Consider the following 11,593-nt stretch of genomic DNA (forward strand, 5'->3'; position numbering starts at 1 on the left):
TCCTCTCTTCACAAGGTTAACCAAGTGCCCCTGGGAAGCAGCTGCCATGACAGCAGGGTGGGTAGGGGGGGTTCCAAATGTCTTAACACGCGTCATCCCATTCACACACACAAACTTATAACTAATATACGGAGACACTGCTAAAGGAAGCTTTGGCTTTATGTGATACGTGCAAAGCGTCCTTGTTACGGAGTAGTTTGTATTTGGAAATGTCCTTCATCAGACTGGATGTAGATAGCTAGCGTCCAGACTTCCTTTAGCCATAGGTGTGAAGTTGATGGCCATTACAAGCCATTTGAAAGTCTAGCCACTTTTGACATCCCAGGTGTATCATAACCATTAAATGAAGATTAATATAAACAAGGGCTAGCTTACAAAATGTGTAACCTCCCATCACTGTATTACTCTTAAACTTTTACCTTTACTAAAACCAAACCCGTCCTACTGGATTGAGGTAGGCCCACCCTTAGCTGTTCAAATCCCAGGATATCGTCTGCCTAGGGTTACATTCCGCTAGGGACATTGATTCTGAATTTAAATGTAGTTAGATCTGATGGAAATAGCTGTAAAGTAACAATAATATAGGTGATATGTTCCTACGTTTTCAATTATGAGAACTCTGTTTGTCATTCTAAAGTAGAAAATTTGGCAGTGCCCTGAAACATTTTTACGTGTAATGTATGTTCGGAAAATGATTTACAAGTATCACATCATTATATGCTGCATTTAATTTCATTTTAATCATTCAAGTGTTATATCTTCACTCTAGGGGAAACAAAGGAGATTCTTTTAACAACAAAAAAGTGAACATTCCTGTCCCGTCTTGGTATTGGTTCTTTTTACGAAATTAATCTTACTTTGAAATAAATTTACATTATACATTATGTATTTCAAAATATCTTTTCTGGCTCGTTACATATAGTGTAGCTAGCATTTAGTGTAGTTTATAATCAATATAGTTTTTTTTTTTTTTTGAAAAAACAAGAAAGCCAAAACAAAATCATCCATCTTTGTGTCAGCTGTCCGGGGGCCTGAATGGCACCAGTTGTCGCGAGGCTTGCCTGTGTCCGGTGCAATGGAGGCGTCGGCTTGGAGTGTCAATGGGGAGGCTGGTATGGTCCCCTGTGGGTTTGTGTTCATCCCCCTGCAGTTGAAACGCTGAGCTGGCAGAGCTTGGAGTCAAACAGACATCGCTGTTTTTTATACATGGTTTTGAAATCCCGCAGTGTCATATTAATAAAAAACAACAATAGGTCTCTCCTGGTTGTAGTAGTGCTTTGGTGGTATAAAGTCTTGTGCACGAGAGGATGCCTGGTTTCCCGTTTGGTGGGCCGGGCACGTGCAGGGCACTGTACCGGGATGGGTCCTCCCTCCACACAGTGTAGATCTTAGCAGATTTAGCACAGCGGCTGCTTGTACGTGGACTATGACGTGACTCTTTGCTGCTGGCGCTTCCAACATCCGTTTGTGAATCGGCCAACCTCCATCCGTTGTACTAGTGGTCCAATTTCGACGTTTGCAAAAGTCTGGTTGAGATGGTATCAACCCACACATTAAAGTTAATGTTTAGTTTCAGTTTCAGATAAGCTTTTTTTTTTTTAAAAAAGCTAATCCCCTTCCCCACAGTAACTTTACAGAACTTTAGGATTTATCTTCTCAGCCCGATATGAAACGAATCTATATTGCTCTCCATCTATCTATTGCCATGGCAACGCATGGGCAGGAGAATCCCATACATTCGACTCTGGAGTCCTGGGCTGGAACATGAATACAATGGATGCTGGTTTTCTCTACAGACAGACCACCAGAAAAGTAAATGACAACGGGGTCGATTTAAAACCCTTACTTTAAATATATATAACTATGTTGCAAATATATGTACTTTTTTGTAGGTAGAAAAACCGATTTGCTGGTTTAAGCAGGATATTTTTTCTCAAAGCATAATTTCTTTCTTTTTTTCCCCAGACATAAAGTCGTTATTCATTAAGTACGTGACTTTCACAATAATCCAATCCTGTAGAACTTTACATTAATATTCCCCACAAACGACATTTTTTTTAGTAGGCTATCTCAGCTCGAATCGTCATGCACCTAAACCGTCATTGCGGAATTCTGCAGTACACTCTTCTGTAGACGAGTTTGGACGATCAGCTGTCTCTCACATCACTCAGTCGTCATCCACGTCATCCGCCTCAGACTCCTCTCTTCTCTCGTACGTTTTATCGCGATGCCTCTCCTGAATATCTTTCATCTCTTCGGCGTATCTGCTGAAGGCTCCGCCGAACTTCCCCCAGGCCTTAAATGGGATGGTAATTGAGTTCCTGTAGCTAGGCTTCACCTCGCTGACTCGAAGGAAAACTCCGTATTTATTGGAGCCCACGTCGAAGAAAAACCTTTTATTGTCCACCATGATAGATGTACCTTCAGGGAGGTCGCCGAGGCCACCAGCCGCGGTTCCCCCAGCTAACTCCTCGTCGTCACCCCCATAGTCGTCTATGAGCTTGGCCAGGGCGTCTCGAAACTCTATTAACCCTTGGGCCGGAAGGGCTATGGTCTGGCCGGATAGCATGCCGCCAACAGGCCCCCCAACTCCAAAGCCGGGTCCACGATTTACGGTCTGCCGGATTCGTAAGAACCTCCCCCGCTGATTCTCCTTCAGGTCGAGGTAGTATTTGCGGTTCTCCCGAACTAAAAACTCGCTCTTTAGCGCTCGTCTTGGCCCGCCGTCTTCCCCCACGCTGGACTGGGCGATTTGCTCCGGGCTGCTGGGCCCAAGCTGGGCGTAATGCTCAATGAAATCCCCAAGATAGTCGCGAAACTCAGCTGCAACCGAGAGGGACAGAGTCAGCCGACTTTTGGAGCCGCCTGCCCCCACCTCGGCGATCTTGATGAACCTGCCCTTGTTGTTCTGCTTGACGTCCAGGTAGAAGCGCTTGTTCTGGATGTCCAGACGCTTGGAGGCCAACTCCTGGGTCTCCTGGTCCCGCTGGAAGTGTTGGAACCCGCTTCCACCGCCTCCCCCTCCGCTGCTACCACCGCGTTCGCTCCCACTGTCACAATCCGCCATCTTCAGCACCACCATTCAGTTTCTGCTTTTTTTTGCTGGCGCTCACTGTACGCTCTTTCCCCATCAGTTAGCGGCCCTCTCATTGGCCCTCCGTTGGCCAACCCAACACAGTACATGCAGAATCGTCTCGGCCATTGGTCAATGGATGTTGCCAATCACGTCCACTCGCTGTGTGTCTCATTGACCATTGGTGTAGCTCGAGCTTCCGGTTATTCCGACACACAACTTTTATTTTTTCTCTTCAACTAATGTACTTGTTATGATATTTAGGAGTCATTAAACATATTTAGAATAACATTGTAGCATACAGTTACTCCGTTGTTATTGCAATAATTGTATCAGAGGAGCTAGATAACCGAAACCATATAACGTAAAACGTTCATTAGCAAATTATTTATCGTCTTGATCTAACACATATACATATCGATTGGATGTAACACAACTTTCACGCTAAAACCCAAACCCATACCCATACCCATACTAAAATGCCCCCATGAAGACCCTGATGCATTTTTGATACAAGCAAGAAACATAACAAATGTGACCACATTCTCTATACGCCTTTGCAGTCTAGGAAGGTTTAAGGGGGTACACCACTACACAGGCAATCTGTTCTAAATATAATATAATAATGGGAGTGAAATAAAACGGCTATGAAGGTGATGACTACACCAATAGATGTGGCCCAGGCAGCAATGTCAATAATGACATCTACATTACTAACATAGTCACCCGCGCATCCACCAGGTAGACTTGTATGAATTGGTTTTGCAATGTTCATTGCCAATAGTTCCTTTATATACTGATTATGCATGGTCTTAATAAACGAGTAAACACCCCCTTAATGGCTGCATGATTATGCAATCTTCAAGCCTAGTTAGTGAGTTATCTAACCTTTTAAAGTTATTTGTTAATTCAGTTTCTCTTTAACATAATGATTATCCTGTGTTAAGCATATGATAGAACGTGTATGGATTAGATGGTTTCAATCGGTCGATACAAATCTATTTTTTGTTGTTAAACATTAATATTTTTACATTACTAAGAAGATCATATTACTTTGCTCATACAAGGTATATCTATGGTATATGCATTTTGCTATGACTTCTTAATTCAGCGTTGTGTTAAGATTTGGTGATTTAGAGCTTCTTGAATGGCTTCTCATGGTGACATTAGTGTTGGCTTTCAGTTGGTTTCATTTCACCTTGAAAATGTTGTATTGCAATACTCATTATATCCAGATGATGGAGCTGCTTCACTGGCGCTGCTCCAACCCACAGCGTCACGCGACTCAATAGAAAGTGAGTGTGTCATTGCTTTTTTTTATGTTACAGTCTAACCCGCAATTGCATTACCTCATCTCCTCTTACTACTAGGCCTACATGTAATTGTTCAGCTGTAGTGCGTATAATTTGGTGGCAATTTAAGGAACGCTCTTTGCTTTGCACAAATGTATTATAATTATTAAGATTGGTGTATAATCCCATGAAACTAAGAACCGTTATGTTTTTATTGAATGAGCCCTTTATATATACAAAGGGAGCGGTTCTCATTCCACAAAGCAAGTAACTCCATATTTCTACAGCAAGCAAGAACGGACAAACGGCGTTGGAGAAAACCTTTTTTATTTATTAAATGGTAACAATGATAATCGCTGATTTACTTGTAAGCGTAGCCCTATAGTTTTAGAAACTAAATACATTTCGTTTACTTGTAAGTTTAGATCTATAGCTTTCTAGACTAATTAATACAATTTATGATTCTATCAAGGAACGGCCTAATTGCATTTCCTTAAAAAGCTGTCGTTATTTTGGAATACCTACACAGGCCAGTAGAGGCGACCGTAGCTGTTTTTGAGGCGGATGGGTATTTAGTTTGTTACAATCGACATTCTCAGCGCTAGAGCTCACTAAAATCCCACACCCTTGAGTAGTAGAATTACAAATTTTATTTAAACAAAGATTTAATTGTATTATCTGCTCATATTGAATTATATTTGTGAGAGGCACGTAGAACAAAGGCAACTATTGTTTTACAAACATAAACCTTAGACTCTTTTATTGCAATTTCACATTTCAAAACATTCAATGACAAAGTCGAGATAAACACAACCAATTTACAATTTCCGTTTTAAATACAACACAAATAGACCTATCAACTTAAGCAAAACACGAAACAATACATTATTGCACGATACCCAAACAACATATAAAAGGTCCAGTTATAACTTTTTATAAAATCTCTACAATGCATTCCATTCTTTTCTGCATTTGATTAAAGATATTCACTCATAAAACGGTGGAATGATGAGATTCAATCCATGAAATTGCTTCATTCAGATGACCCGGTAGAGCCATTGCACCCTCCCCCCCACTCCTCCAGCAGCAGGGTTAATAATGCTGCGTGGGGTACGCCCCCGGGTACCCTGCCATCAGATGCCCAGACGCCGCGGTTGGCAGCACCATCCCCGCTGGAAGGGTGGGGTACTGGTGGTGGAAGAACCCAGAGTCCCTGGGCAGGCCCGTGGTGGTGGTGGTGGTGGTGGTGGTGGCGGGGGAGGGGTGGCCGTACGGGTGGAGGTGGCGCTGGGCGGCGACGGAGGACTGGACCTCCTGCAGCGGCGGGGAGGCAGTGAACTGGGGGTAGGGTGCGGGCCGGTACCCGGGGAGGTCCGGGTAGTGCAGGAACTGGGTGGCCACGGCGTGGGCCTGGCAGGCATGGGCCAAGGCGTCCTGCACCGTACGCTTCAGCTTCATGCGCCGGTTCTGGAACCAGTTCCGGATCTGGTCGGGGGGGGGGGGGGGGGGGGAACCAAAGAAGAAGTTAGGTTAACGTGAAACTCCATAATATCAGATAGCCTTGTCCCCGTTTCTTGCGATTCGCCCATCCCAAATCGTCATGCCTTGTACATTACAATATTTATGGGGGCAGGATTGTCTAGTGTCTTTATAACTAAAAACCAGAATCAGAAGTAATACTTATAGATACCCATGAATGAGCCCTACTAAATGCTGGTTGTGTGTATCATTTAACCTCTGAGGCTGAACAAGGTGGTCCTGTGTGAGGGGTTGATCGAGTGCCGGACTGCTACCTGTTTGTCGGAGAGGTTGAGCTTTCGACAGAGCTCTGATTTGTCCTGGGTGCCGAGGTAGGCGTTCTTCTTGAAGGCCCGCTCCAGGCTGTGGACCTGCTCCGCCGTGAAGGCTGTGCGGGGCCTCCTGGACTGAGGGGAGGGAGGAGGGGGGAGGGCCCGGCTGTGGGGGAGAGCCACCGGGGAAGAGGAGGTGGAGGAGGAGAGGGAGCGACCTCCTTCGCTCTCGTATCCGGAGGTCTCCTCCTCCGTGCCACTGCTGAAACCGGTCTCCGTTTCCGCCACTGGAAGAAGGGGAAAATTGAGTTATTATACAATGTAATCTGTGCAACTCCATCTTTAATCAACTTTAGCTTTCATCCATTTAAAGCTTTTAATTCACTCATTCATCTGGGATCCGCCACTCGCAGGAAGAGAGTTTAACTTTGTCTTTCCTAATGTAAAAATCGCTTGTAGCAATTTGGTAATTAATTTGTTTAAAGTGAGTGGTTCATAATTGAATTTACCTTGTTGGTTGTTGCTCTTGCGAGGGATTTCCTGGTTGGAAACACCGGCCTCTTTGGGGGGGAAGGAAGGGTTGGAGGGGAAGTCATGGGTAACGGCAGGGCCGCTGCTGGCCTCCGTCCCAGGCCTGGGTCTGTAGTAGAAGCCAGGCAGGGTCTCGGAGTGCGTTCCTGAGGTGCTGAATCCTGGGGTGGTGGTGGTTGAGACCGACGGGCTCCCTGGTTCTGCAGACAGGCTGCTCTTGGCCATCCACTCGATAGAGAAGTGTCCCCTCATTGTCACAAAGTGCTTCTCGTAGATACAGTCTACAACTCTAGATATCCCTCCAAAACACTGTTTCAGATGAGAACCACAAACTATTAGAACCCCTTGGATTTTCTCTGGGTGAATTCAAACGAATGGAAAGTTGGATCCAGAAAAGGGCAGGTAAATCCTCAGTGTGTGTTGTCCAGTGTCCTCAGAGAGAGAGAGAAGTAGTTAGAAGTGGCCTGCTGCTTACCGGCTTCGCCTCTTTATTCCCAGGGCAACCCCTTCCCCTTTTCTCTCCCTTTTTCTTTAAAGACATCCTCCGTCAAGGATCAAAGCCTCTTGTCCTCCCCTCTCTCCCCCTCCCTCCTTTAGTTTTCACAACTAGAGTAATTAAGATGTTACAATCACCCTCAATGAGGCTGTTACCTACGGCTCCAGCCAGTCTACCAGCCCCCCCCCCCCCCCCCCCACCATCCTTTTAAAAAAGACAAGACACTAGACACAGCCCCTCATCTGATGCCACTATCTCTTATGTTGTAAATACTGTACTGTAGTCTGCGTCTGTGTGTGTGTTGTGTATTTGTGTATTCGTCTTAAAAATCCAGTCAGTGTCTCTCCACAAGTGTATATGTTTTGATCATTATTTTGTATGGTTGTATATCAAAAATGCTGACATATTTTGTGTATGAGGATCTTTCCAAATGTAAACAATCCTTTGAAGATCCATCTAGCAAGGTATTATGCCACTGGTGATTTAAGTCAGAGCACTCAACTTGCAATTTGATTTTTTTATAATACAATCCTGCCACATATGAAATGGCTTACATGGCTTTTGGATTACAAATCCCTAATTTGAAACAGACTTTATGGGAGGAGGGAATTAGTAATCCATAAAGCGTAATGGGTGAGAATTGATGTAGCTATTTGCAATAATATTTAAACTTTGAGTATCCTTATCTTATGTAGGATATATATGTCTATAAAACCGTCTGTCGCCCAATAAACCAACCTTTTTTTTTGTAAAATAAGAAGCACATTGATTCAGTAACTCATTTATGGGAAAATACAAAACTACACATTCCGCGCGTTGCGCCTGTTTTTCTGCGTCTCGGAGACTCGGGCGTCACTTGGGCGTTTGTAGGTATCAAAGCCCCCGCGTGCCTTTGAAGTGCCGGTATTCTTAATGAGCTATTAGCACCGGCCGTCACTGGTTCCCCGGAGACAGCCGTCTGGGAGAGGGCAGATAGCATAGCAGAGCACAGTGCCCCCGGATCTATTCAAGCGCTGCGAGCACTCCAATTATCTTATCAATGAGGACCGTTTTGAGACTGAGCGGATTAATCCCTAAACGCACAATGTATTGCTAGCACCGCAGCCCCCCCGCCCCCTTTACACGATTTGCACACAAAATACATGTCTTTAGTCATCCGAATGGTCGTCTTGATAGTAGTCTAAATGCGAAGGCTATGGGTCTTTTCACAGGGAGGGATCACAACGCCACTTATTACGCGTTATCAACTCAATGGCAGACCAATTGACTTGATCCCATGATCCCCTCTCAGAGCTATGATAGAGGGACAATAGTTGGGATGACCTCACCTTAAAGCTGATTCCATTTTTAGGAATCGTGGCGCCAGAAACGAGCCTTGTTTATAATTTCGCAATTTATCTAATTTATTTTTAAAGGACTAACGAAAAATATAAATTGAATGTAGGGTTAGGTTGGCCATGCTTTGATGGAGTGTGTGTGTGTGTGTGTGTGTGTGTGTGTGTGTGTGTGTGTGTGTGTGTGTGTGTGTGTGTGTGTGTGTGTGTGTGTGTGTGTGTTTGTGAGGGTGATCTTGTGTAATTTTTCCATTTTATGCTTTAGCACTAACGTTTTCGAGAAGAATATAAACCTTTTTCCTATAAAGTGATGAACACAAATATACGTTTTTCAATAGTGTTTTTGGCTCAGTCTGTTGCAAGACTCCCCAATTGTTGTCCCTTTCTGCAGTCGCTGCCAGTTCCCGTTCAGCCAGAGAGTCTTTGCCTGTCCGCATCTTGTTCACCCACCAGACGTTACATCAAAGACTCTCAGCCCAACCCTATCAGGAACACTACTGATACCTATCAGCCACATTATACAGCAGAGAGAGAGAGAGAGAGAGAGAGAGAGAGAGAGAGAGAGAGAGAGAGAGAGAGAGAGAGAGAGAGAGAGAGAGAGAGAGAGAGAGAGAGAGAGAGAGAGAGAGAGAGAGAGAGAGAGAGAGAGAGAGAGAGAGAGAGAGAGAGAGAGAGAGAGAGAGAGAGAGAGAGAGAGAGAGAGAGAGAAAGTAAAAAAGACATCTTTAATAACGTTCCTTGATAGAATCATAACAGTAATCACTAAGTTTTACAACACATTCCTGTGTGTGTGTGTGTGTGTCTGTGTCTGTGTCTGTTCGTGTGCGCATATAAGGGTCTACGAAGAGGTGCACGCAGGTCAGCCCCTGAGTGAAATTACGAAAGCGACCAAAAATAAAAGTAAGCCCCCAACTTTTTTATAACAAATACTTTAATAAATAGATGAACGAACAAATGGACAAACAAAAAACATACTCTGATTTGAGGTGATGCGGTCGATACCGGCAGACTCCCAGACGGATCTGTCTCTGTCTATGGCAGGCGGGGCGGGGGGGGGGGGGGGGGGGGGGAACACAGAGAAGACGTGCTACTCACTGTCTCCCACCCAGTCTCCGAGCGGCTGTCTGTGGGGTAACAGACTCCCTGCAGAGCTCCCCTTTGATTGGCTCAATTCAAAGCCTTTCATCTCTAATGGGCCTGTTTGCTAGCCTGTTAAGGACACAAACACTGCCCGGGCCCCCAGGCTCAGAGACCCGGCCGGCCCTGAAACCCACAACGATAACAACGACAACAGGGGGAAGATGGAGATGGAGCACTTTGACAGACAGCCATGCTCCCCGAGACGATCACATGTGTTGGATGGCTGGGAAAGTTTGGCAGTAATATCGTACAGAGTGAAAATAGATCAACCACACACACACGCACGCACGCACGCACGCACGCACGCACGCACGCACGCACGCACGCACGCACGCACGCACACACACACACACACACACACACACACACACACACACACACACACACACACACACACACACACACACACACACACACACACACACACACACACACACACATAGACACAGACACACGCATTTCACAGATACTCCTTTCCATGCTTCATTTGCGCAGGACTGCCAGCCCAAACACAAAAAAATACAGATTCCCACACTTCAGAAAATAGCTGGAACCCACTTCCACACAAACACTGTGTGTGTGTGTGCGCGTGTGTGTGGGTGTGTGCGCGTGTATGTGTGTGTGTGTGTGAAGCATAGACCAAAAGGATTGACAAAATTTCAAGCAAGTAAACGCACTCTTCCACTGATTGGAGTGTATGTGAAGAGAGAGCGGGAGAGAGATGGACAGACAGGGGGAGAGTGAGGGGATGTTAAGGCGGGGGGGGGGGGGGGGGTCTAGGGGGGCTGGCAGCGTGTGTAACACCTAAATAATCATTGATCTGCGTTGCCTGTATGGTCTCCAGCGCTGGCCCGCCTTGTCTGCAGCACTCTCTGTTAGGTTCCCTTCCCCAGCTCCATTGATGCCTATCAAGCCCTTCAAAGGAAGGCCCTGGGGGCTTTGATGGGCCGTAGCGGGGGCCGTAGCGGGGGCCGTAGCGGGGGCCGTAGCGGGGGCCGTAGCGGGGGCCGTAGCGGGGGCCGTAGCGGGGGCCGTAGCGGGGGGTCGAGGTGTGTCGATCTGGACTAGCAGGGGCAGCGACTCCCATGGTCGGATGGACAAAAGGAGAGCACAGAGGGGCACATAAAACACACACACACACACACACGCACACGCACACGCACACGCACACGCACACGCACACGCACACGCACACACGCACACACACACACACACACACACACACACACACACACACACAGTACTGCCTGGGATCATTACATTCAAATGAACCGTGGTAGTCGGGACTTGAAGTGTGCAGAGAGGCCAGCTAATAATGCTCTGCATGCTAAACGGTTCTCCCGGGCTGGGAGATGGAGGCATTGGGCTGGGAGATAGATATGGAGATGTCTAGAGAGTTTGTTTGGTTTCTGGGTCTTTCATGTGGTGAAACACAAATTGCCGGGATACTTTTGGATGCCTCGGGGACGTTATGTATTCGAAGGACGGCCATTCCTCTCTTTAACAACAGGTCTCACTGCAACTTTTCCCTGTGGTACTTTTGGTATTGTGCAATGGTTTTATAAATCTGACATTTTGAATGTGGAATGTGCAATGGGTCTCTGGTCCCCCACATAATTTAATGACATAATAATCAGATACATTAAATATGGATCCCTTTTTTTCCTACTAATGTTAATGTAAAAGTAAGCTATATCTATCTGTAAAAATAAATAAATAAATATATAAAAAGAAAAACATAAACCTGTAATTGCGTCAAAGGGACATCCATTGACTCATTCCCTTACATATACCCCGGTAGTGCATCCCTTCCCGGCCGCTATAGACGTCTCGCAGCCCAGGCAGCGCTGTCGTCTCCATCCAGCGGTTCACACATCAGGCGTCAAAAGCACAACAACATGTGAATGAGGGATTTGGCATGACAATAAAAATGGACC

The 11,593-nt window shown here is 45.8% G+C and overlaps 2 protein-coding genes across 2 annotated transcripts; both read right to left on the reverse strand.

The window, feature by feature from the left end:
* Positions 1 to 705: 705 nt before the first annotated feature.
* LOC132447332 (transcriptional activator protein Pur-beta-like) lies at positions 706 to 3,146 on the reverse strand. Its single transcript, XM_060037943.1, has one exon. It carries the CDS (start codon positions 3,080 to 3,082, stop codon positions 2,168 to 2,170), a length of 915 nt encoding a protein of 304 aa, XP_059893926.1. The 5' UTR covers positions 3,083 to 3,146; the 3' UTR covers positions 706 to 2,167.
* A 2,311-nt stretch (positions 3,147 to 5,457) lies between these two features.
* Positions 5,458 to 7,352, reverse strand: ved (ventrally expressed dharma/bozozok antagonist). The gene is made up of 3 exons (XM_060039089.1): positions 6,665 to 7,352; positions 6,159 to 6,442; positions 5,458 to 5,850 (listed from the first exon to the last, which is right to left on the reverse strand). Exons 1-3 carry the CDS (start codon positions 6,936 to 6,938, stop codon positions 5,458 to 5,460), a joined length of 951 nt encoding a protein of 316 aa, XP_059895072.1. The 5' UTR covers positions 6,939 to 7,352.
* Positions 7,353 to 11,593: the final 4,241 nt, after the last annotated feature.

The sequence above is a fragment of the Gadus macrocephalus genome, chromosome 19, assembly GCF_031168955.1.
Source record: "Gadus macrocephalus chromosome 19, ASM3116895v1".
NCBI lineage: Eukaryota > Metazoa > Chordata > Actinopteri > Gadiformes > Gadidae > Gadus > Gadus macrocephalus.